The sequence below is a fragment of the Branchiostoma floridae genome, chromosome 11 (assembly GCF_000003815.2).
Source record: "Branchiostoma floridae strain S238N-H82 chromosome 11, Bfl_VNyyK, whole genome shotgun sequence".
In the NCBI taxonomy this organism is placed as follows: domain Eukaryota; kingdom Metazoa; phylum Chordata; class Leptocardii; order Amphioxiformes; family Branchiostomatidae; genus Branchiostoma; species Branchiostoma floridae.
Window position 1 is genome coordinate 18145205 of NC_049989.1, and position 27328 is coordinate 18172532.

General features: G+C 44.3%; 1 protein-coding gene across 8 annotated transcripts in view; it reads left to right on the forward strand.

Moving 5' to 3' along the window:
• Window positions 1-26692, forward strand: part of LOC118426446 — a 56729-nt gene extending 30037 nt beyond the window's left edge. For 3 of the 8 annotated variants that reach the window (XM_035835844.1, XM_035835847.1, XM_035835845.1), the window contains exons 2-9: window positions 3116-3198; window positions 5670-5750; window positions 8255-8302; window positions 8769-8819; window positions 11059-11169; window positions 11704-25491; window positions 26019-26075; window positions 26654-26692. In XM_035835844.1, coding sequence (XP_035691737.1) covers window positions 3154-3198; window positions 5670-5750; window positions 8255-8302; window positions 8769-8819; window positions 11059-11169; window positions 11704-25491; window positions 26019-26051 — 14157 coding nt within the window. In that variant the 5' untranslated portion in view covers window positions 3116-3153 and the 3' untranslated portion in view covers window positions 26052-26075; window positions 26654-26692. Of the gene's footprint in view, window positions 1-1685; window positions 1989-3115; window positions 3199-5669; window positions 5751-8254; window positions 8303-8768; window positions 8820-11058; window positions 11170-11703; window positions 25492-26018; window positions 26076-26630 lie in introns of those variants that run through there. The other 5 variants (XM_035835846.1, XM_035835848.1, XM_035835850.1 and 2 more) reach the window with 5 other exon arrangements.
• Window positions 26693-27328: the final 636 nt, after the last annotated feature.

The following is a 27328-nucleotide window of genomic DNA, read 5'->3' on the forward strand; positions in this document are numbered from 1 at the left end:
TAGGGTAAAGCCTGAAAGTTAAAGACCTCTGAGAGTATCACTACTCTTGACAGGTGGATCTGGGCATCATTGGTCTTTATTCTATTTTCAGTCATGTCTAATTTAATCCTGTCCTTTTCACTTCTGCGTGACAGTTGGCAAGACAACAGAGATATCAAGGTTATCGGTGGCAGTGATCTGTTTATCAACTTCTTTTATCCACAGTATGGTTGTATTAATGAATTAAATATAACATGCATTGGCATAATACCGGTAGTAAGACTTATACCGGTAGATTAAAAATACTGGAACTTAAAGAGTTCTACACATGCAACAATAGTTATTTCTGAGCTGTGCACACTTCAGACATCTAGGTGTCCAATACACCATTTACAAAGCATCGATAACAATGCATTCGAAGACAACAAGGCCAAAAGTTTTCAGTATCTTTTTCGGGGTAGGCAGCTCGTCGTGGGACGAACACACTGTCACATTCATTGCCAAATTTATAGGTCATAATTACACATGCTCACGGCACAAGACGAACATGATTCAACAACAATCTTAAATTTCTGTTGGTGACCTACAACTCATGTAAAAGTGTGAAGAACCGTTGCATAATAGCCCGGATCTACGACTGAATGGGCAAAATTGAACGTACGCAGCCATTTTCCCGCCATTTTTATATCTACGCTAGCAGTGAAGCGTTACGTCATAGCGGTTGTGACGGACAGAAGTTAAATGAAAATTCTTGACAGTATACGTCCGTTTTCTCATGACATTTTGTATGCTCATGCAGGTTTATGTTTTATGCATTTACTGACACTAAAGGAAGGAACATCAGAGGATGTATAAATGTACATAGCGGCAGTTAATTGTGCCGTGTTTCTTCCTACCGGTATTTTTTTACCCCCTCCCAACCACGCGCCCGTTCGCCGTGTAATTCCGCGGCGTGTTACAATTACAATATTACGCTTTTAGCAGGACAAGAGTGGCAGAAAAGTTACACAGAAGAAGTGGCAAGGGTAACCTATAACAGCAACATGTAACTGGAGAAAATGATGCGTTGACAATTTGTCAATTCAGTGTGGCTAGAGAAATCGTCGTAAACGTACCGGTATTATGATAATAGATGTTATAATTGCTCCTGTCTTTTCTGTAGAGGGGAAAAATGGTGCTGCACTCTCATGGCCAAACTCTTATGATTTCTTTAATGAAGGACATGATCCTACCACATACCGGTGTTTATGAGTGACAATCTGTTCATAAATTACTAGCTTCATAAGTTGTCCTGTTCAACCACATACAAACATTGTAACATACAAATACAAAAAAACTGTCGGCTGTCTCGGCAAGGGTAGAAAGTTACCCGATTAGCTGCTAAAGAATCAATTGATTTGTCATCATTCAATCATGCAGATATGCATGGGTTAAATAAATAATAAGATGTAAGTATTATGGTTGATAATTGGCATGATGTAGTGATTTCAGAACATTTTTAGGTGAAAATGTTGGCTTGTTCACTATGTTCACTCACAAAACTGATCACAGCAACACAGTAAAGGAGAGGTAACCTAAAGTTATACAACTGTAACGTTATGTACCCTTGACTGTGAATATTATTGCAATAGTTGAATAGCAAGCTGAGTCAGAAGGAAAAGGCGACTAAAAGTTTTGTGTACATTACAACACAACCCTTTGATTTAGAAGTATCTTTGTGTATCGACCAATGAGGAGCCATCGCTGCAGGGCAGGGTGCACCAAATCAAAGACAACTTACTGTAGACTTGTCATTCTTTTTGTTCACTCACTCTTGAAATCTGACCGACTAGACCGGTCTAACCAGAGCCCTGTTGTGACAATGATGAGCAGAGGGGTTGCTGAAACTAGAAGGGGGCAATCTTGCGACCTTTCTCACATATTACAGTGACCTTGAATTGTCTGGACAATGCGGTGTAGGGATTTTTGCCGTCTTGGTGCTTCTTCTGGTACTGCTGCTAGTTCAGTTTGTAAGTATGATTGCTGAAAATACTTGATGTATTTCAGGTAGTCTGAAGGACTAAGCCTTTTTTCTCATGAGGGTGCGTCATAGTTGTTTTTACTTTGCCGCCATTTTGTAATGGATAAGCAGTAGTCTCCCGAATTGTAGTGCAGTGGTTAGTGACCCTACCTCTGGAGTCTAGACCGAGAAGCTGTGAGTTTGAGTCCCGACTGTTGTCACTCACTATCATGCAGGCTACTGGAAAGGGTTGCAGTCCTTAGGACTGGATGATTGTTGTTAAACTGTGGTCTACTAGTCTAGTACATTCGTTGTGCTTGCCGAAAAGTCAGCCAGGGAAATTCTCCTGGTACAATGACCTGTAAATACTGTGTACAGTAATCTGTCTTCTTTGTCCTGATCAGTGGAGGAATAACTGGTTCAAGATCACTTTCAAATATAGGACATGAACATTTTGGTCATTTGTCTCTTCAGGAACTACAATTGTAGCATTTTGTGGACATTTTGGTTCCTGAAAAGACAAATGACCAAAACATTTTTTAACATTATATTCTGATCATTTTATGTCTGAAGGTTTGAAGGTCATGACATCTTGACTATGTTTTCATTCTGGTCTAGATGTATCTGATTTGTTTTCTACCCTGTGTTCTATATAAAGTAATGATAGGTTTATGAATAGTTGAGCAATCAACCTACACATTTTACTACATTGCATGGCAGGCTGGCTTTTGTCCATTCTTGTTATTGTTTAGTAGCCAGTGATATTAATTTCTCTAAAAAATAATTCTAGGTTTTATATCAAAATACATTTTGATCAATTTCATGTCTGGAAGATCAGATTCTTAATGCAGGCTTAAACATTGAGTTTTAGACTATTTAGTTTAAATTGGGTATTTAATGGGCTGTAAAATGGGTCACAGTTGAATACAGTAGTAGTAGTAGCATCTCTGGTCAGTCAGTTTGCCTTAGTAACAGGATCCATGGTTAAAGCATGGGGGTCCTTGTTCCCCTCTAAAGAAAAACGCTGCTAATGTAAGGTCCTAAAAGATCACTGGTAAAATGTTTGACTTGATGTTAAATGTTGGGAATGTTGTGCACCGTTATGTCTAAACTTTAACTTTTGTACGTCCTCTCCAGGTCTAGTTTCCACATATGGTGTAACACAGTAGAGGAGGATGTCATCCCCAGAGAAAGAAGAGTACCTGGTCATTGAGAAAGGGGTGAGTCATGTTTTCTTGTTAGTCCTTGATTCCATGAAATCAAAACAAAGTTTGCTGTATACAGATAAGGCCACTGCAAACAAGCTGCAAAATGAGAAAATATATGCTGTAGATTAAAACGATACAATGTTAGTTCACCTTTATCCGTGGGGTAACCTATATCTGTTGTGTTGCTAAACAGGGTATCCAGGGATATCAAGTCGACAGACTGAAGTTTCAAATTGTAATATTTTCAGAATATTGCAGTTTGAAACCACCATCTGTATACTTGATATCCCTAAATACATTGTTCTTAAAAAGCGTTAGTAAAATGGTCAATTGAGTGAAGCCCTCCCAGGTAAAAAAAAGATGTGCTAGGACAATGATAGAAAATTTATGGTGGGCTATGTGTGACAGGCTATAACTTTTAACCGTGGAAAACAGTTCTTATATTTGTGAACTTGGTAGAATTTTTTTCATCATAACAAAAAGATAAAATGTAAGTTAAAAAAGAAGGAAAATACCCCATGTACAATCCTCTGGCACAGGTGGATTTCATTCGAGCTCCATTCATTGGTACCCAGTAATAGATCTATCACAGGTGGAATAAAAGACATCTCTCTCCATTTTAACCACATCATGAATGTTTGACACTGAGCAATGATAGGGCCATGGCAGAAGGAGGTCACAGTTGAGAAATAGATCAGATAAAGAAAAATGATGACTTCCTTACCACACATTTTTTAGCCATCATCTCATGCATATCTTTCACATACCTGTGAAATTTGCTTGTTCAGACGGAAAAATATTTCACTCCAGTCACGAAGATCTGAACTTCATGACGTGAAACTGATGCAAAGTATTTTCGTAAGCTAAAAATGACAGATTCTACGATGACAATCATTGGCTCCAAATATTGAGTAGGACAGAAAACAAATTAAAACTGGAGACAGCACTAGTTAGCATATTTCATTGATAAAATCCTATGAAATGGCCAATACATGATTGTATATCCTTCAAGAAGAACTTGGTTGATAACTATAAACTAAAACTAAAGGAGACATATATGATGGATCATTTTTATATGTATTTCTTTCTCGACCCTACTTGGTTTGCAGCATAATTACTCCATTCTTCAATCTGCCTGCTAGAGTCCTCTAGGGTTCATTTTGACATGGAATAAAACAGAGGACAAAGATGAAAATAGAAATTTTCTCAGAAAGACTTGATGAGTACAGGAATGTATACATAGTGGAAGAATTGAGACATTTGTCTCTGTTTCCGTAGCCTTGTTGTCTCCAAAAAGATTAATTTCCCAAGCTTACAGGCCCCAGAGCATGTCGTCTGTTACTCAGGCCTAGGAAAAAAGTAGTTGTGTTTCCGGGAACCTGACCAACCCTATTAGAAATCTTCTGTTTTTTTTGTCAGCTGTAGGCAAGGGAAATATTTTCAATCTGACATCTATGTAGTGAAATTCAAAGCAGAATTCTTGTATTTTGAACGCTGTTAACAGATTAAGGCTTTGAACACATGTAAGAACTTGTAAAAATTGAACGTCTTTGTTAGATTTTATCCATATGTTTGTGCTTGTATCTATGTGGTTACAGTATGGCGTTGAAAATATCAGAGCCATGTATTTCAATTTTATATTCATTTGGTGAACTGTACTTGTTCACTTCATCCAAAATCTGAAAAACAAACACAAAGAGAATCCCTACCTACCATTACCCTATTTTTTTCTGGACTGTAACCAGAAACACAAATTCTTTTCCCGAGGCCTTAGTACAACAATATATAGCTTGTGAGGAGGAAATCTATTGATCTAGACTACTCCTTTTAATCCCAGCAACAAATTAAATGTTCACCAGCTCTGCTGTGTGCTTCATTAGCTGACTCATGATGAGTCTCTGTGTGAAAAAAAAGGTGTCTCAATAAGTAGGTCTCATTTCCGGATTGAAGCTGGAAAAATGAGTCATCAAATTGCACCAACATTGATGGAGGTTGTAGACATCCAGGTAATGTTAATGAAATGTTCAATACAAAAATTTCTTAAGCAACTGGAAAAGTTTTGAAGCGTTTTTCATCAGTAACTTGAGTTATTAACTTAATTAATTAATGATGTGGGCAGTCTTAAGCTGTAACGCTATTTCACCTTTATTCGCGGAGTGACCTATATCTGTTGTAGTTAAAAACAGGATCTTTGGGGATGCCATGTCGACGGACGGTGGTTTCAAGCTGCAATTTTTGATTTTGACCTTTATATTAACCATTAGCATTGATACATCTTCAGCCTAAGTTGTTTTTTTAAGATTCCAAAACATTTTGAAAATATTTTGAGAATATTGCAATTTTAAGCCCCGTCTATGGACCTTGCATAGGTAAATACCCTGTTTTTGATGATATGGATATGGTCACACCCCCACACCCCTGATAAAGGTGAACTAGCGTTAAATCTTGAATGTGACCATTGTGACCTTTGACATTTTGTGCAGGCCATGGGCGATGAGTCATCATCGAGGCTGGGGCAGCGTGTGGTTGGTGAACAGGTGGTTGTCAACGAGGATGGGTCCAGGGTACGTGCAGAACTTGTGTTTCTCGCAAGCATGAAATTTATAGAATGTGTGAAGAAATTGTTTTAGTTCTTTGTCATGATAAGAACTATTGTTCGAGCTGGACAGCACAAATCTTCAACATCTTTCTTTCTCTATTCACAATTATGATACAACTCATTACATGGGTCAGCCTAAGTAGCTTGCGCTTGTAACGGCTGACTCACAAAAATGCAGACGGACATCCACAGAGTTCGTTCAATAAGCATTACAATAACAATACAATATAAAATAATCAATAACCATAAAATGTGTCTTACATCACCATAGCAAAGATTCTCCCTGTTTTCAACATTACTTACAGTACATGAATTCAATATAGGGGAAGTATTACAATGTTGAAAAATCTTTTTGAAAGTTACTTAGCCCATACAAGGATCCAGACGTGTTGTAAAATGTGACCATTCATTCTTAATGCTGAGACCCCATTTAACTCCTAGAAATCAAGTTGTAACTTTTTGAATAACCTAGTCAACAAACAAACAAACAAAAGTAAATGATAATAGATGAAAGTGCAAACACATTGTGCAGTTAACACAAGTTATATTTTGGAAAGAGGAATGATCATGAATGATGATAATCAGCTTTTTTGGTGCTGAGAAAGTTGGTAGACTGGGACATGTCCTTGGTGCTGAAAACGTGATCCTTTGGAAGTTCTTTTCCCAGACTGACTCAGGAGCACAAATTTGGTTTAAAAAAGCATGGATAGAGACAAATGTTTGGGCATAGACCCTGCAAATTTCCCCAAGGATTATCAATTGCTTTCTTCTTCGTCTTCTTCTCTTGACATTGGAGGAGTAACTCTGGAAGCCACTGAGATCTTCTTCCCTCTAGCATGTCCAAAAAATGTCTTTAGTCCAATAGTAAGAAGTGCCATCTTTACTTGGGTTGTTATTATTTTGCTCATTCCACGTAGATAGACTCTTGCTTCAAACTGCAATATTTTCAAAATTTTTGTAAATTCCCCTTGGATAAAGGTACGTGTAAACTAGCGTTACAGGCCCAGACCTGTAACATTCCCAAAACCTGTACTTGATTTTGATGGTACCTTTGAATACACAGAACAGAATGTTGGCCAGTCTCCAAATGGACACCTCTATTTGTTCCCTGCAAAGTTTTGGAACCTTATTACATCTGTTCCACTGACACATTAGTCTCCTGCAGCATCTGACCTAATTCTATATGATTATGATGTTGTTACAATTTTTTAGTTGAGGACAAGAAATTTTCTCAACTTCTTGGGCATTTCACATTGAAATCATGTGTTTTTTTTTTCTGTTGGGTTTGACGTTACATAAGATACAACACAGTGTATTCAGTATCACCAGAGGCCACAGGCTTCTTGTCAAACTGTTCAGATCCGGACAGATACGTTTTACTTGTAGTTGATGTTACATGTAGATTCACAACCTAGGACAGAATGTTGGCCTGTTTCCAAATGGACACCTCTATTTGTTCCCTGCAAGCAAAGTTTTGGAACCTGATTACACTGTTCCACTGACATTAGTCTCCTGCTGCGTCTGGACCAGTCCTATAACTCAGTCTCGTCTGGCTGAAATGAGGACCGGCCAGACACATTTTTCCTTCATGTCGATGCTAGTTTAGATATGTACATCTCTGTTATACTGGCTGTAAGCCAAGGGCTTTGTATGGTTGCCTCTTTGTCATTGAGCAAGTGTGATGGAGGAACCCTTTGTGGTTAAGCCCAGGATTCACCCAGACTCTGTAGTTACTGTGTGACTATCATTGATCATGTACATGAATAATATCAATCATAGCCTGGGTGCTATACAATTTATTTTACCAGTGTTCCCATATTTGCTTCCTCAAAAAAAAAAAAATACTCTGTTAAGTTTGCTATTGCTCCCATACTTGCTTCCTCACAAAAAATGCCATCTTATCTTATTTTACATTGCAGTTTATTGGGGCTCAAATACATGTTCCCTTGAAATGTTGCAAGGGAGCAAGCATGGGAGCCTTGGAAAACTAAATAGACAGCACCCAGGCTAATTGATTTGTTTTCAATGTTATAAAATATAATCATTTCTACTAGTATTAAAACCTCTGGGCTATATATACAACGCCATGCTTCCTCCTTGAAAGAATGGAATTACATTAACCTGAAGTTTTGTTCTTAAAGTCTAAAGTCTATATAAAAGTCTATATGGGCTGTAACCTAACCGAAGCATCTATAATAATTGTTAGCATACCTTTTTACGATCCTTTTTCAGCCACCCTTTACGCTTTGTGGCACATAGATATAAACATTAATGTTGCTTGGCAGAAGTACATGTATTAGACACAATGATTGTGCATGATGTGTTTTTCGCATGGGTGTGGTTAGTGCAGGACATGCAATATTTTCACGACGTGTGTTTTTTTGCACATGTAACGTTATGGCTTGTGATCATGAGTTTTGCACGATGTATTGTTTTTGCATGACGTGTGGTTTGCCCTCTCTCACACAGACGGTCATAAGAACTGTGGAGGAGACCTTTGAAGAGGAGGTGGAGGAGGTCAGTGCTAACCTGTTCTGTGTGGGTTGATTGACATGCTAACCGTTAACCTAAGACAGCACATGTTAATGACATGGGAACAACGATGTTCAGAACTTCTATCAGGTTTTTGGAAGGGGTTTACACATGTTCAACAATTACACATAATCAAGGTCTCAATATGAAGGATTGATACTAGATATTGTCAGACTGAGTACTGCCAACAAAAATTATAGATTTTCTCTAATTTTGTTTAGAAGTTATAGTTGCAGTACTGGAAAATTCTATCCATATTTCCCCTATAGTATGAAACTGGTCACAAAGAAGGGTTTTGAATGAGGCACAAAATGTTCAGCTGCTGAAAAGTTGCCATCGCAAAACATGTGATAATATGACAGATTGCTCAGTGGCTAAGCTTATTGACTGAATTTGTTACAATGTTGAATTCAGACAACTTCTCCTAAACTGTGTATGTTGTGCTTCACAGGAGTTTCACAGTAGTGCGTCATCTGCCACATCTACCGACAGCTCTCCAGCTGTAAGTACTTCATTTATGGTTACAAATGGCCACAGATGTATGAAGAATATGCACACAATCATCTGCAGATGTTTGTTGATGCACACCATCAGCAGCTGCAGATCTGCTGCAGCTGTCTGCAGAATATGCACACAATCAGCTGCATATCCCTGCAGAATATACACAAAATCAGCTGCAGATGTATGCAGATCCAACACATTATGCTGCATGGTTCAGACACATACATGTACATACAATGTGTGGTAATAATTAGCACATTCACACTTCACTGCACATATGAATTACGATTGTGATTCACCCCCCAAAAAATGCATATTACCTGCTACGATGACACCAACAAATACCCATCTGTGTTTGGAATTGAAATTAGGAACTCTAGACCAATAAGCCAGGTCATGATTTCAACAGCACATGCACAAGGTGAAAGGTAAAGGCTCCTAACTTGTTAACAGATCTTGTCTATACATCATGTATGTCTCAAGGGCCTTCAACTTGACATATTACTCACAATGCATTATAACATGCATGCATAGTTCAAATTATGAACTACTGGTTACAAGTCATTATTCAGTAATTAGCGACCTCTTTGCACGTCTTGAAAGTACACAAGAAAACAATTTGTGTTCAATAGATATAAAAGGTTTAGACGTCTTTCATTCATAAATAAGCAACTTTATTCCTCATCAAGTGAATCTAAAGCCGTAATGGTTGAACATCTGCAGAGATGAGTTCATGTAGTTTTGATAGGGAAGAGTAGCATTTGTGCAAATTTGGTAACATAATGGGGATGTCCCTGTAGCTCAACTGGTAGTAGCCTCACAGTTGAGCTCCTGGTTCTTGTTATAGTTTGTCTTTCCGAAGGGACATAAAATGGGATTGAAGTGCCTCAAGCATGTTAATGGGGAAGGGCTAGCAACCCCTCCATGTGAAATACACCATGCTAATGGAACAGCAAGGAAACTAATGCTACCCTATATAGCTATGTGCCACTATGGACTAAAAGGGTCCCAAGGAGTGATAATGTATTGATCTAATTGATGATAAGAATCCAAAATTTATGTAGTTTGTGGGATCTCTGGGGTCTACTTAGTCTGTGTAACGCAAACTCCACTGTCCAGGGCTGTAACTGGCCCCGGATGTTGGTCGGGCTGCTATAAGCGAGATTAAATCAGGCTAGGGTCTATTATGTTGCAGATAAAGCTTTATGATATTGACACTTTTTACAGATTTAATTAAAGCACTCTTTGGTCTTGTAAGACACTTTTGTTGGATCTTCGTTCTGTAAGGTTTCACAGTAGCGTCACAAATTACGTTTTTTTAGGACCATGGTGTAGATACATAGTAATGTAATGCCTTGCGATACTATATATTTAGTTATTCAGAATGTGATGTTTTGGTGTCCTACTGTTCTTCACTGAACCCAGATGTGACTTCTAACTATGTTTTATTCTGGTGGTGGTCTTGGTGTTGGCATCATCCTAAGGTATGCTGTCCATGGGTATAATACCGTACATTTTGTATTCATATGGTTTCACTTCAACACGGGGTGATGATTCAATACTTTCACAGTTTAGTCCATAAGTTTCCTATAATGGATAAACTACACATTGAGGCATGTTGAATCATAATGTTGTCATGATCCCAGTATGCCAGACACACCCACTATTGTTACGTTATAACACAAACTCACTTAGATTTTTTTCTTTACATTCTGTACAGACTGCCAATTTGAAAATATTTCTTTAGCTGGGGATTAGTTCTAATAACAATGTAAAAAGAATACTGAACAGGATACCACAATCTCCGGAGTAGGACAAAATAGACAAAGCAAAAATGTCACTGTCTAGTGTGTCTATGTGTGTGGAAAAATTACTTTGGCAAAAACATTCAACTTTGAGATGGTATCTTAAATGCATTGCAAATTGCAAACAAAGCAGAAGCAGAACAATTGCATAGTACACGAAGAATCAAAGGCATGCTTAGATACATTAAGGATCAAATAACAGCTGTTTCTACTGATAAGGTATCTTAAGTCTTGTGCAAGTATGGATAATGTCAGGTGTTGTTAACAGCATCAAACTCTTCCTTGAAAATACATTCAATCATCACTTATTATATAACTTATAACGTTAATCATTTTCTCCGTCATGTTAACTCATACTAATCCTTCCATGTCCCTGTTCATACATTCCATTCCCCCCTTCTCACCACGTGTCATCCCTGGTCCCCACCCTCACAGATCAGGGCACGGGGCGGGCCCATGCGCATCTATATCAAGAAGGGCTTCCGACTCTTCGGCTCTCCTGATAGGGGAAAGCGCAAAATTAAACGCAAGGTCAAACGTACCAAGGTACTTTAACACCTTCGTGGACGTGGCTCTTCTTTCATTGTCTGGTGCACTGGTGGCTGATGCTGCCCTTTGTCGTTATCTTCAATCATTGCTTTGACATTGTAATCGGTGCACGTGGTCAAGGTTGGATTTTCGGTGGTTTAACTGCACTCTGTCCTGTCTTTTCCTCTTCTAATGCATCATCTATCCATCGATGTGTCTTGTGATAAAGTCTATACTTTCTGCCAGATTGTTAGAGACTTTAGGCTTAGTTGAACAGCATGGTAGAAACCTGTTAGCTTAATGTTGAATGCTTTGAATTATTCAATCTATATTGTGAATTTACTTTGTTGTAAGAATGGATGCTTCCCTTTGTGGGCATTTAGGTTTTTGATGAAGCTTTTGCTCTGGAAGGTGAGCTGCTTCTAGATAGTTATCAGGAATGTTGAAAGGGTGCTTTGTAGATGGTTATAGATACATCTGATGGCTAAAGCGGCTTTTAGAATATATTGTGTTTTTGACTGATAATCGTTTCCTCCCATGCCAATGTCACAGCTCAGAACAGAGTCGTTCACTGAAAGATATGAGGGTGAGGATGCTGATTCTGGAATCGAAAATGCCACCCCGGCAAAGTCTTCCAGGGTAACACGCAAAGACTCCATCAAAGAATTTGTAACCAAAAAGATGGTCGAGAACCATCCAACCGATGAGCCGCCGCGACCCCAACAACATCCTTCCCCCATCATCGGTCGGACGGGCAAGCTTTACAAACGGAAGCGAACAAGAGAGCCGTGTCCATATTGCGAATACACCAGGCAGGTACTGACCATGATGGGCCATGACATGGATGAGACTGAAAAACTGGTATTAAACGTGGGGAAGGTCAAAAAATGTCTGATTCAGGAGATGGCAAACATCGAAGAAAGGCAAAGGATCCTGAGAGAGCGCATCGTTTACGAGGAGCAACATAGGAGACAGAGGAGGCTCCAAGAACAGTACCAGAAACTTAAGAAATTGAAGAAGAGGAAAAGAAGGCGGCACATGAAGCCTGTCGAACAGCCGAGTCCCAAGAAAGCAGTTGCCATAGCGATGCGCATCGGTCCCGAACAGACTGAAACTGAGAACAAACAGGTTGGTCTGTACAGGTTGTACAAGCCGCCAAAGCCGATGGCAGCAAGGCCATCTAGACTGGAGGAAGGCCATCCGATTCACCACGAGTTAGACGTGTCAAAGCCACACAAGCCAAAATGCCGCTCTCACCATCATACCGACCTGTACCCAGAAGACGATGGTAGGTACCACTGCCATGGTGATGTAAGGATCCACAGGGGGGACATGTATTACACAATTCCCTCCAAGGACCTGCTGTTCAGGAGCTACGCCCAGGAGAGGGAAGTCGATCCGGTCACGATAGAGAAAATTATGGACAAGATCCCTCAGATTCGAAAGCAGCAGGGTGACCACGTCATCGTCTTGGATGAGGACATCCTGACTTTTGGAAACTGGGAGGAGGTCAAAAGTGAGGTCATCATTCCCCATCACGTGTTACGAATGGACGAAGCTCCCGCTATGCCTATGGAGAGAGAGGGTCGGGTGTCCCCGATAACGCTCGAGATGGGCACCTGGGATGAAGTCCTAGACGACGTCTTCCACATTGCCATTGACAAGGAGCAGGTGTCAAGGCAACCGCGGTACCTACAAGGACAAAACAAGAGCGCTTGGGCATCTGTGGAGGAAACGGATGAGGTACCTAGGGTACGGTATCAGGCTGCACAGATCGATGTTGTTGAGCAGGAGGTGTTCAAACCGCAGACAGAGGAGATAGAGGTAGAGGAGGCAGAGTACCTAAATGGTGTCCTCCGGTCCATCTACACCAACCTGGAGCAGGTGAATGGTGAGTTTCCGGGGTACTGTGACTCCTGCGCACACGCCAAGCTTCACGATGTCATGCAGGAGGTTTTCGAAGCCGAGATGTCGCAGGTCGTGTTCGAAGAGCCTAAGTATCTGGAAGGAGAAGAAGGCAAGACACATGTCAAGTTGGAGGAGGCTAAAGAGGAACTTCCTCCCTTACCGTTCCACATGCTGGCATATGGCCAAGCTGTTATGGACATGTATAGACCAAATGCCAAGAAAGTCAGGTCTGAGTCGCCGCGATACCTACAATCCGTGGAAGACCTGGAGTTTCTCCACGAGGAGGATTATGATGAGGACAGGGACAGAATTGAACTGGAAAGGTTGATGGGAGAACAAGTCAAACAGGTTCTGTGGCAGCACAGCACTGGTGGGCTTCGTTCCAGCAGTCCTGAGTATCTGAAGGCCATAGTTTCGGAAGGCTACGTCACAGAAGAAGGTGAAGACGGACGTATCAGCCCAACCCCCTCTCTGCAGTCTTTGGTAATTGGTGAAACACTGATGGATATTTTCCGGGCAGAAGCTGGAGCTGTTGAAACTGAAGATCCACGTTACCATCAAGGCATTGTGTTGAGGGAGTATGCTGCAGAAGAGGAAATCGACGGCACCGTTAGACAGGAACGATATGACAAAGCTGCAGTGGAGTTGTTGAGACAAGAATCTTTCAAATCAAAGTCTGGTGTCAGGAGGTCAGAACACGCTCGTTACTTTGCGAAAGAAAATCACTCAGATCTTCCAGAAGAGTCCACAGGTAAATTCTCACCCGTCTCGTTTGACAACGCTCTACTTGGACAAGTCTTTGTCGACCAATGGAAGGCTGACTTGCAAACTATAGAAGCAGAGACGGCGAGGTATCACCAAGGGATTGTCCACCACGAAATTATCAGTGGTGAATCCATTGATGGAAAAGTCTCCCCTCCTCCAAATCCTCAGAATGTGGTAGTTGGACAGGCGCTGATGGATATATTCAAAGCAAATGTAGAGGAAGTCCCTCTGGAGAGGCCGCGTTATCATGCCACAGAAAATGAGCTCCAGCACGAGTCCACGGGGAAGATTTCCCCCTTATCTTTCGAAAATCCTGACTTTGGAGAGGTCTTTATGAAAAAGTGGAAAGCAATCATGAAGCAAGAGGAGGTAAGGGTGCCGAGGTATCACCATGGCATTTTGTCTGATGAGTACATTGGTGATGAATGGATAGACGGAAGGATTTCACCTAGGCCAACTGCTGAAAACCTTCTCGTAGCCCAGGTATTAATGGAGACGTTTAAGGCAACATCTGAGCAAGTCAGGGCAGAGATCCCGAGATACATGGCTAAGGAAGATCAAACGTCTCACGATGAGGAATCGACAGGCAAAGTTTCCCCCGTTTCATTTGAGAGTGCAATGTTGGGAGAGATCTTTATGGAGAGATGGAAAACAAACATTGATCTTGTCAAAGCAAGCTCACCCAGATATCACCATGCTGTCATAGGAGATGAGTACGTTGGCAGAGAAGAGGCTGATGGGAGATTGTCTCCTCAGCCAACATTTAAGAATCTTCTCTCTGCCCAGGTCCTTATGGAAACCTTTAGGGCAACTTCAGACAAAGTAAGAACAGAGGTGCCACAACACTTTGCCAGGGAGGGGCAAACATCGTCAGAGGACTCCACTGGTAACATTTCACCTGTTTCATTTGAAAATACAACTTTTGGTGAGATCTGTATGGAGAAGGTCAAAGCGATTGCAAACGAGGAGAAGGCTCAACTCCCACGATATCACCACGCCTTCATCTCAGATGAATTTGTCGGGGAGGAAGAGATAGACGGGCGAATACCGCCCAGACGGCAAACTGAGAACCTGCTGGCAGCTCAAGTACTTATGGAAACATTCAGGGCAACGTCACAGCATGTTAAAGCAGAGGTACCACGATACAATGTAAGGGAAGGTTACACATCAGACAGAGAGGAATCAACTGGCACAATTTCTCCTGTCTCTTTTGAAAGTGTTGCCTTGGGTGAAGTGTTCATGGAGAAATGGAAAACAAACCTTGAAGAAGTGAAGGCACAAACCCCAAGGTACCACCACGGCTATGTTATGGATGACTTTGTCGGCGAAGAAGGGATAGATGGACGAATTTCACCCCTGCCAAATGTTGAAAAGCTGCTGACAGCACAAGTACTGCTAGAGGCACACAAGGCCTCTTCTGAAAAAGTTAGACCGGAGGCAGCCCGCTACTTTGCCACAGAGGGTCAAACTTCAGAGGACTCTACTGGGAAAATTTCACCTGTTTCTTTTGAAAATGCTGACTTTGGAGATATCGTTATGAAGAAGTTCAAAGCAGTTACAAAGGAGCAGAAGACTCAAGTCCCGCGGTATCTCAGTGCCTATGTCTCAGATGAATTTGTTGGGGTGGAGGAGATAGACGGAAGAATCTCTCCGAGGCCAACTCTTGACAATCTGATGACAGCCCAGGTACTGATGGAAACCTTCAAGGCAACCTCAGAGCAAGTAAGAGAAGAGCTTCCACGATACACCGCTACAGAGGGCCAGCTGTCACAGAGACAAGAATCAACTGGAAGGGTGTCCCCTGTTTCGTTTGAGAGAGCTGAGTTGGGAGAGATCTTCATGGAACTGTGGAAAACGAACATTGATTTGGTAAAAGCCAGTTCACCCAGATATCACCAAGCCATCTTGTCAGATGAATACGTTGGGGAGGAGAAAGCGGATGGCAGGTTGTCGCCTATACCAACCCTCCAAAATCTCTTTGCAGCACAAACCCTGATGGAAACATTCAGGGCAACCTCGGACCAAGTTCGAGCGGAGGTGCCATGTTTCTTTGCCACTGAAGGGCAAATTTTCCGGGATCCAGAATCAGCTGGTAAAATGTCTCCAGTATCTTTTGAAAGCGTCACCTTCGATCATGTCTTCATGGAGGAGTGGAAAACCAACATCGACAGAGTAAAGGCACAAAAACCAAGATACCACCAGGCCATCACCTCAAACGAGTTCATGCACAGGGAAGAAGTAGACGGTAGAATTTCACCCCATCCAACCTTTAAGAACCTGGTGACAGCACAGGTCCTGATGGAGACTTTCCGCGCAGCTTCCAAAGAAGTCAGGGAAGAAGTACCAAGACATATTGCATTGGAGGGTGAAGTTTCACTGAAAGATGAGTCAACTGGGAAAGTCTCTCCTGTGTCGTTTGAAAGGGCTGCGGTAGGAGAGATCCTCATGCACAAGTGGAAAGCACAGCTTGATCTTGTCAGGGGCTCCTCACCAAGGTACCTGCATGCCATCTTGTCTGACGAATATGTTGGAGAAGAAAAGGTGGATGGTAGGCTGTCCCCAGAGCCGTCGTACGACAACCTTGTAGCAGCGCAGACACTCATGGAAACGTTCAAGGCTACTACAAAACATATCAGAGCAGAGGCACCGAGGCACTATGCCACAGAGGGGCGAACGTCGCAACCCGAGGAATCTACCGGAAGAATCTCACCATTCACACTAGAAGGTGCCATGATGGGAGAGATCATGCTGCAAAAGATGAGTGCAGACTTGTCTGTGATCGAGTCATGGAAACCGAGGTACCTCCAAGGTGTCGTCTACAACGAATACATGAGATCTGAAGTGATAGATGGGAGGCTGTCACCAGGACCCTCTCCAGAGAAGCTTGTGTTGGGCGAGGCGTTCATGGAGACGTTCAAAGCCACAGCAAATGAAGTTAGGGAAGAAGTCCCACGACATTGGGCTAGGGAGGGCCATGCATCATTGCTGGAGGAACAAACAGGCAGAGTGTCTCCTGTAGCGTTTGAAGCTGCATCTTTGGGGCACATTTTCATGGAAAAGTGGAAGGCAAACTTGGAGAAGATTCAGACTGAAGAAGCCAGGTTCCACCAGGCAATGGTCCAAGAGCAGCTGACGTGGGAGGAGAGGACTGAGGGGGAGATTCCCCCAAATCCAAACCTCCAGAATCTAGTGCTTGGGCAAGCTCTGATGGACACATTCCGAGCCACTGAACATCACGTCAAAGCACAGGCCCCACAGTACAGAGCCACCGAAAATTATGAATCACTGAAAGAGGGATCTACCGGTAGGATATCTCCTCTCTCATACAAATCTGGAGTGTTTGGGGAGATTTTCTTGGACAAGTGGAAGGCCAGCCTGGAACAGGTGGTAGCCGAAGCTCCCAGGTTCCACCAGGCAATTGTAAAAGATCAGTTCATTCCAGAACACAGAATTGGAGGAAATCTCTCGCGTGCTCCTTCCTTCAGGAAAGCAGAAGTGGACAGGGTGGCCATGGACACACACAGAGCTAATGCCATGAGAGTCATGGCACAGTTGCCACAGTATCAAGCCACGGTGAATCACACATCTTTAGAAGAAGGTACCACAGGAAAGGTGTCTCCAGTTTCCTTCGAGAAGGTTACCTTTGGAGAGATCCTCATGGACAGGTGGAAGGCCAATCTTGAACAGGTGTTGACCGAAAGCCCTCGGTACAACCAGGCCATAATGAAAGATCAGTACATCCCAGAGGATCAAACTGATGGACAGCTGTCACGTGCTCCGTCCCTCAGGAAGGCAGCTGTCGACAGGATAGCAGTCGACACATTCAGAGCAAATGCAGAAAAAGTCAGAGCGCAAGCTGCTCAATACCGCGCTGCTGAAAATTACGAGTCAGTAGAGGAGGGCGCTACAGGAAAAGTGTCGCCCGTCTCCTTCGACTCTGTCAAGTATGGAAAGATCGTCATGGAAAAGTCGAGGGCCAGTCTTGAGCAAATTAAGGCACAAAAAGCCAGGTATCACCAGGCCATAGTAAAAAATAAGTTCATCCAAGAGGGTCATGCCACAGCTACTCCACCCCTACCAAACTTCGACAGTCCCGTATTTCAAGCTGTGAAGCAGAATCTACATCGGCATGAGACAAATTGGGAGAGGTCGGAGAAGCCACTGTACCTGCGGGTGCGGGAACAGGAGGCTAGGATGATTTTCGAACAAGAGGACGAACTTCCTCCCCTTACCTTCCACCAAAGTGTCCATGGACAGGTGATGCTGAACATGTACCGGGCAAGCCACGAGGAGCTCGAACTAGAAATGCCTCGCTACCACCAGCCCATTCAGCGTCAAGTCCACGTTAATTACGAAGAGGTGGTGGAGGAAATACCAGTTGTCGACATGGAGGAGGTGGAATACGCACCAGTTGAACCGGCGTTTTTCAGGGCAGCACTGGATATGGTGGAGCCAGACATGGATTTGATTGAAGCAGAGCTAAAGAAAGCCAATTCCCATCCAGAGTCGTATGAAGATTTGCCAGGGTTTTCCACAGATAGGGCAAAAGCAGTGCCCCTGGAGAAAGCAGATGTGCGCAGTGCCGACCAAAGACTCCAGAGAAGCGAGAGTCCATCATACCTGAAGTATGTTCAAAACACAGCATACGTCCATGAATCAGATGCAGACGACAACATATCAGTTGTGGAGTTTGACAGCACTCAACCTGAGCTCATACCAGCTGACAGGGTACAAACCATCTACATCAACTCTCCCCAAGTTGTCCCAGTTCCTAAGAAACCTGTTCACAAGGCTGAGGAAGTCAAATTGGACAAATTGAGGGAAACCAAGGACCTCAAGGTGCCAAAGGTGAAACTCAACAAAGCCAAACCAAGCGTAGCCCTTGGACAACTCAACAAGGCCAGAGCAAGTACGACCAAGATAGAGGGACCCTTTCAACCAATGCAGATGCAGAATGTAGAACCAGCAAGACAAATGTGCTCTGCACCTCCCGTAAATCGCGCTCCACGATTCAAGCTCAAAGAAAAAGTCATCGACCTCTCTCTTGAAGAAACAGATGAATTGCCTAAAATCCTTAAGAGGGCAGCCAAACTTGGCCTCATTCCAAAGCTGCCAAAGCAAGCTCTCAGCGCAGAGAAGATCCGGAGCTTGAAGATGGATGTCAAGTTTGCTCAGGAGCTTCAGGAGGAACTTGCAAGTGACCATGCAAGTGACGTGAGTGAGCTGGACCTGGAAATGGCGGATCTTGGCTTTATTGACCAAACAAGGTTCAACACAGTGGATGTCTTTGCAGCAGAGCTGCTTCATCTAAAACTCCCCAAGTTAGAAGTATATGAGGAAAGAAAAGACGAAGTCATGTTCGAAGAGGCATTAGATCTGTCCCCGTTAGTCATGAAATCTGCTGACAAGAAGCCGATGCCTAAGGAACTGTTTCTGAATGTTACTGCAGAGAAAGTAGTTGAAGAGGATACAGAGGTAGCCATAGATTTGCCAGCAGTGCCTCAACCAGTGGACAGAGCCATGCGATTGACCATTGCTGAGGAACGGAAACACAAGGCTGCATTGACCGAAACTGGAAGATCACACCAGTCTCTCCACAAAGCCAGACACGGAGTCATTGAGGTCAAGGAACATGGGTACAAAAAGGTAGCACCACTGGTGACTCAAGTGGCACACGTACGGAGCGAACCGGATGAAGTATTCCAACAGGCTCAAATCAACGAAATGGTGGAGATTTGGGTGCATGCAGCACCTCCGAAACTGCACATTGGTAAAGAAGGGACGGTGGATGTGGTGGAATATCACGCCAGTGATATTGAGCCATTTTTACCATCTTCCGCAAGTCAAAGCACAGAAGAGGTCAGGATGGAGGAGGCAAAAGCTACAAGATCTGTAGTCATGAATCAAGGAAGGGAAGGTGTAGAAAGTATGAAGGAGGAAGCAGTTCCGCTCGTGCCACCAATGCCTAAAAGACATACCCTGAAGTCAAGCACTGTGCCCACAGAATCCATGCAGACTGCAGAGGCAGGGCATGTAGAGACAGAGCTTGGTCTTCACGGTGCCAGCGAGACCATCCTTGACATGATCAGCATGGAGGTCATGTCCGACCTATCCCCCCTCTCAACAGAGATGGCGCAGGGCTTCGACATCCCTCTGGAAGTGTACCAGAAAGTCACCAAGCAGGCACAGAAGCAGATGTTTGTGTACGTCCCCCCTCCAAAGTACGGGAAAGAAGGCAACATCCTAACTAAAGAGGAGGAAGTGAAAACTATTCCCAGTGTGTCAAGTGAAACTGGTAAGCAGAGCCTTGAGCCAGAGGAACATTGGCAGCAGGTCCTCCTGCAATGGGTGAAGACTGAGATTCAGCCATACTATGCTGAGGAGATTGTTCTTGACACAAAACAGTTGTCTTCGCAGGAAATACCGCCCATTGCAAGGAGTGATTTGGCAAGTGTGGGCTCCATACCATCAGAAAGAATGGAAAAAGCACAGTCTCAACATATCAGAACACAACTGCATCCTCACTTTGCTGAAGAACATGTCATTGACGAAAGGCAAGTGTCTCCTGAAGTGATACCGCCGGGTCCAGGAAGAGATTCAGCACATGTTGGCTCCATACCTTCAGAAGCAATGGCAACAGCACAGTCTCAACATGTCAGCACCCAACTACATCCGCACTTTGCTCAAGAACACATCATTGACGAAAAGCAAGAGGAGTATGTCTACTTGTACACTGTTACCCCTCAACACACAAAGACGGCAGAATCAACTGAAGTGCCTGTCCTTCGTCTTCAGAAAGTCAGAGCAGATGAGTTCAGGTCCATGCTGCATCCTCATTTTGCTGAAGAGGGTAGCATCGATACAAGGCATGAATATGTGTACTTTATTCCACCCGGTGCTCCTCAAGGAGCGGCAAGACTCATCAAGGTCCCATCAGCAAAGCTCAGTCAAGCACAAGCAGACCTGGCACAAATACGTCAGCTTCCAAGAGAAGACACCATGCAAACTGTAGAGGAGCACGTCCACACTATTCCTGGAGTGCCAGCTTGGGAGACTGGTAGGCAGAGCCTGGCGGCAGAGGAGCACTGGGAAAAGGCTCTTCTGCAGTTTGTGAAGACTGAGCTGCAACCTTACTATGCTGAGGAGATTGTTCTGGACACAAAGCATGAGTCTTCTTATGAAATACCACCCGTTGCAAGGGGCGATTTGGCAAGCGTCGGTGCCATACCTTCACATTCAATGGAAACGGCACAGTCCCAACACATCAGGACCCAACTGCATCCTCACTTTGCTCAAGAACAAGTGGTAGGAGAAAGGCAGTTGTCTGCTCAAGAAATCCCACCTTTAACTAGAGGCGATTCAGCAAATGTTGGTTCAATTCCTTCAGAAGCAATGGAAACTGCACAGTCCCAGCATTTCAGGACGCAGCTGCATCCTCACTTTGCTCAAGAACAAGTGGTTGGCACGAGGCAGTTGTCTGCTCAAGAAATTCCTCCCTTAACTAGAGGTGATTCAGCAAATGTTGGTTCGATACCTTCAGAAGCAATGGCAACAGCGCAGTCACAGCATTTAAGGACTCAATTGCATCCGTACTTTGGCCAAGAACAAGTTATTAATGAAAAGCAACAGTATGTCTACTTGTATACCGTTGACCCCCAACACACCACAACAGCAGAATCTTCCGAAGTGCCCGTTCTTCGTCTTCATAAAATCAGAGCAGAGGAGTTTCGGTCCATGCTACAAGCTGAGGAGGGAAGCATGGATACGAGGCATGAATATGTGTACTTTATCCCTCCGGGTGCTCCTAAAGAGGCAGCAAGAATCATTCAGGTTCCTTCGGCAAAGCTCAGCCAAGCACAAATAGACAGGGCTCAAACAGAGCTGCGCCCACACTATGGCAGGGAGTCTAGCGTACTGGAAGAGCCAAGGGTGGGTGTGACGGAATTTGATGGACCGAGGACTGATGTAGCAAGAGGGGAAGCTCTCCCTCACGAGCACTACAGAAATGTGGTGCCTGCACCACAAACCCAGACCTGGGTTCACGTGCCCCCACCTAAAATGAGACACGCGATGGACAGCAGCATACAGACCAGGGATGAGGTCGTGTACACCATTCCACCCATTCCCATGCCTGACCACAAAGTTAGGATGGTACCGTTGGAAAGGGCACAACAGGAAAGGGCCTTGAGGCAGGTCATTCCCACACAAACTCGCGAGATCCGCATGGAAATACCCGAAGAGACAGTGCATGGCATGCCCACAGTGGTAAATGAACAGTCTGCAAGACAGCAACGTGTACAATCGGAAAGGTATCAGAAGGTGGAACCGCCAAGAACACAGACTTGGATCAAAGTCGAGCCGCCCAAGATGGTAGCCGGTCATGAGGGATCCATGTCGGATGTGGTGGCTGAGGTGGTATCAGCCGTTGCCCCTATTCCCACGCAAGCTGCGAGCGAGGGCATCGTACCCGCTGAAGTCATGGAAAAGGTGCATGCAGCACAGCTGAAAACGCAGCAAATGCCCAGCGAAGGCTCCTTGCGCGAACAGATTGAAATCATATCGACCATTCCACCTCTGTCTTCCAATGCCGCAAAGGAGTCCTTAACACCAGCCGGGGTCTTCCGCCAGATCCATGCTCAGCATGTGCAGAGTCACAAACTGCATGCGGGCCAGGAGACCGTCTTCAGGGAAAACCTTGAGATCCAAAGGGAAGTCCCGCCCCTGATGCCAAAAACCACCATGTGGCGTCTGCTCCCGCAGGATAAGACGCCCAAACTGCACAGGCAGCAACATGACTCCCATCACGCGTATTCAGCAACTGAAAGCCATATGTCAAAATCAAGGCTCGAGTCTGTAACTGAACTACCCGACGTCAGGCCTAAAGTAGCAAGAGAGGTGCTAACCCATGAGGAGATCCACCAGGCTATTAGCAGGATGCAAAGATCCTCCAGATCAAGAGACCCTGCATGTGAGATCCAAGAGGTCGTTGCGCAGCTGGTAGAAAATTCGGACGGATCGGTGGCCTTCATAGAAGGCGAAAACCTGCCGTCAATGCCAGACTGTCCTTTCTGTGATGTACAAGAGGGCATGATACATTTCGGTCCATCGTACGAGCTCAAAAAGCTCCAGACCACGCAGGTGTTTCAAGTGGGCGATGGGCCGCAGCTGAGGAACATATATGTACGACAAGTGCAGGATGCACGCGGCAAGGCCCCACTCGAGCAAACAGGACGCCTTTCACCTACACAGCGACGGGTAGCGTCCACTGGAACCGTGATTTCTGACGAGTATCAGAGGGCAGATATCGATACCCTGTACAGTAACTGGGTTCCAGCAGAGCTACAGGTCGCAGGGGAACTGGAATCCCTGATGCAGCAGGGGATAATCAGATACAACCCCTTGCATTCAACTGTGGAAGAGGAGGAAGGAGATGTGTACGATTACGGTGACGTCTTCCAGATGAAGCAGAAAAGTGGCCGCAGGAGGGCGCAAAGAGCGGGAGCAGCTGTCGGAAATATTCCTAATGTTGGGTATCCCACCAAGCAGTGGACCTCAGCTAGGAATATGACAAGGGAACAGATAGAACGAGAGGGCGACGAAAGTCTTGACAGCGAGTTGATCATGGAGCTGACATCAGGAGGTCTTCATCAGGAGAAAATTGTCCAGAAGGACGGGTGGACGTACATCTACATCCCAGGTCCACCGGAGTCTCCAATAATGCAAAGGCCTCGTACCACCACAAAGATCTCCTACAGGGAGGACAAGCCCCCGTTTGCCTTTGACTTCAGTAGGTTGATGCACTGGACTATCGGCCGGAGAAACGAGGTGGAGAAGAAAGCGAGGGTGCCAGAAGAGCCGCACTACATCCCCTTTGACTTCTCAAGGGTTGCAACCTGGACAGTGCACGAGTATCAGCCGGGGTCCAACACCCCCGTAGAGAAGACGTACATCAGCGCTGCCCTGCCTGTGCAGGTTCGCAACACTTACTTCGTGAAGGGCAGTAATGCTAGCCAAGAGGACGCAGTGCGGCAATCACCCAGGGTAACGGTCCCCCAAGAAGTCCGGTCAGCACCCCAAGAAGTCCGGTCAGCACCCCAAGAAGTCCGGTCAGCACCCCAAGTAGCCAGGTCAGTACCGCAAGAAACTATGGATTGGACTCAGGCAAAGTCTGTAGCTCCTCAAGCACCCAGGATAATGCCTCAAGAAATCACAGACTGGACTAAGGCAAGCAGGCCAGAGATGACCAAGGCAAGCAGGCCTGAAAGGAAAGACTTTGACTTCAGTCGAGTGCAAGATTGGACAGTCATAAAGAAGGAGACAGTCGGCGGAAACTCTGCCGTCGGACCAGACGAGATGCGAATATCGTACCTCGAAGACGGGAAGTTGAAGCAGAGGTATTACCGACGACCTCATTTGTCCAGAGGATCATCAGTATTGGTCGGTGAACATCCCCCGGATCTTTCCGACTTTAGATTCCTCAGAGCAGACGAGATTCCTCTTCCAGAGCAAGATGGAAGAGTCCAACATACCAGTGCTATCCTGCCAGGCGAGATGTACCTCACCTATGTCGAAAATGGCGAGGTCAAAAAGCTGTACATGTCAAAAACTGGGCAAAGCATGCCTGGAGAAGTTGTTGATGCCACCTCACGACAGGCATACTTCCAGCCCGGTTCTCGACAGTCAAGTGAGGAGGACAATGAGAGAGCTACCTCCATCTCTGGTATCTCTGGTGTGGGCAGGCCAGCAATGCAGTTCCCTTCAACGCATTACGAAAGGGAAGGCTCAGGTGCCAAGCCTCCATCCCCTACGGATGACCTGGACACACCAAAGACACTGGAGATGACGTCAGGAGGAAGACACGAACCTTCCGTCAGACCAGACATCCAATCCATCCCACAAGACATCCAGTGGACCCACGCTAACGGGACCCATGAGGTCGTGCCTTTACACTCGGAGGATCGCAGGCCCTCCCAGGTGATCGTGAAGTCCGGCAGCAGGCCATCCACACCTGCGGAGTCAGTGGGCAGCAGGCGTTCCGACCGGGTCATCCACTACAAGTACGACAACGGGCGAAGCAGCGATGACGTTAGTTTGGTTGTTGACGGTTCCAGGCCTAGCTCACAGTCAGATAGCAGCACAGGTGCCCCGATTTACGCGACATCCAGCCACGCCCGACCCAAGTCTCCAACTCCAGACAGCATGGCACGTCAGCCTCCTCGTCCTGTCTTCCTTCCTCCTCCACCTTCAGGACCATCTCCGTCCTCCCCTGTTGCTCCTCCACGCAGGAGACGGTCAAGTGCAAGTAGCTCCGGTAGCAATCCATATTCAAACTTGCATCCTCCCCTCAGTCCTAAGAAAACACCGCCGACTTCAAACTCTCGACCACCAGAGCCAATGGACACGTCAGGGCCAGCAGTGAGTGGTCGTTACCATAATGGCCATCCCCAACGAGACTATTCGCAAGATCATGAACAACCGCTTACATTCGCAGACCACGACATCCGGGAGGATGACTCAGGAAAGCCGAAAAAGGTCGGTAAACTGAAGAAGAGTCGGTTCTTTCCATTCCTGAAGGGTGATAAGAAAGGAAAGAAGACGAAACACGCCAATGGATTTGCACCTGTAGGAGTGGTGGAACCCACACAAGAAAACAGAGAAAGGCTAGAGGTAGAACATAGCTCACACTTGTACCTATGGTGAAAGAAGTGGCATTGTAGCAAAATTACCCACTTTGTTCCCATGAGATCATAATGATGATGTTTTGCACATTTTTTTTAACAAGTAAAAGCTTGATTCGGGTTAGAATGAGCACATGATATTGGGCACATTATTGTACAAATCTAACTTGAAGTTCGTAATTTTCAGTTACTAGTACCTTTAGGTACGTAATGGTTGTGGTGGCTATATGAGGTGTTTTTCTGTTGATGTGTCAGCATGTTTACATAGTGGTGTTGGACTACTTTTATAGCTGCATGTTGGAGTTAGAGGATCGTATTTTTGTCCATACATTTTCAGCTTTTATTTCTTTGATACAAGTGGTGGGAGTTTATCATGGTCAGGTTATATGTCTTGATCATAAAGTGTGTGTTTAGGGTTTGAGATTCGTTGACATGAGTTCAGTGTGAAGTTAAGCTGTCCAACAGTTGTTTGACTAATTGTACTTTTCTCCTTCCCATGCTGCTGTTAATATGCAGAGATGGGGCTATGGTAATACACTTGATCGCTGAACAGTTGACTTGTACGAGAAACAGGTAACTTTCTCCTGTGCAAAGTACAAATTCTGATAATATTATATAATGCTCTCTGCACTATAATGTGACTAGTATGTAGCACATCTCTTGTAGCTTTCTTCATCTCAACCTACAGTTTAAGGCATGTTCCTGGTGCATCTCTTTCTGCACTTGTGGTGGTGACACTCTTGGCATTTCCTTGTTCTCTCACCTCTTGGTCGTATCTATGCTTTACCTGTAATTTAAAGTCAGGAGTATTTGTAGTTGTTGGTTGTGGTTGTTAAAGGGATCTTTCTCTCTCTCTCTCTCTGATGGTTTTTGTCTTACCTGCTTTGGAAATGGTGTTTCCCATAGAAGCCCAAAGTCTTTCTCCTTTCTGAGTAGTTTTCCTTCTCTATATGCCTTTAGTTTCTCCAGTGATGATGGTGCATGTATATGTATCTATTCTATACCACCCTTTGTGAATTGTACTCTTCAGGGTGTAGGTTGGTCTTTTACTTGTAGCTAAGGTGCATGGGTAGAACATCATGTATGGTGGTGGCTAATTTGCTATGTCTTGTTGCTGTTTTCTGACAGTTGCTTTGTGTGCTTGTCTACAGAAGGATCTGATGTTGTGGAGTGAAGACTGCAGGCATTAGCCTAAGGGATGATTTTGACACAGTCTGAACCTACTGTCAAATAAGTAGTAGCTATGCAACAGAAAATATGCGATGATAAGTATATATCAGAGAATGGACAGGCATGACACTATGGGAAAAACAAAGAAGAACAGAAAACCGAGGAGGGTGGAGAAAACTGGTTGCCAGATCTTCTGTTGTGCCCAATGGTCAAATAGTCAGGATAAGAGATGATATATAATATGCAGCTCTGCTGATTGAGTTTAAGAACTACTTAAAGTAAAAGTGATCATCTGTACATAAGTTTGAAAAGAGGACGTAACTATCATAATATCAAAGTGGTTATGGGTATTGTTTTATCAAAGCAAAAAATATTGGTGCTATATTTCTAAAGGGTGATGGAAATTTAAATCAAAGTACTGTAATTTCTACACCATAGAAGTATTTTCCATGTAAGTTAGGGTCTGCACAAATAATATCTAATATTACAACAACTGTAGATAATTGTAGATTTTATAGATGCACCTTGAAGGTATATATTTGTGTGCTAGCATCTGGCATATTTTGACATTTGCATTTAAGGAGATTCACCATGTATGAAGTATATTTACTGTTACTTCTAGACTTAAGCACATCTAGTTCCTGACACAATATCAC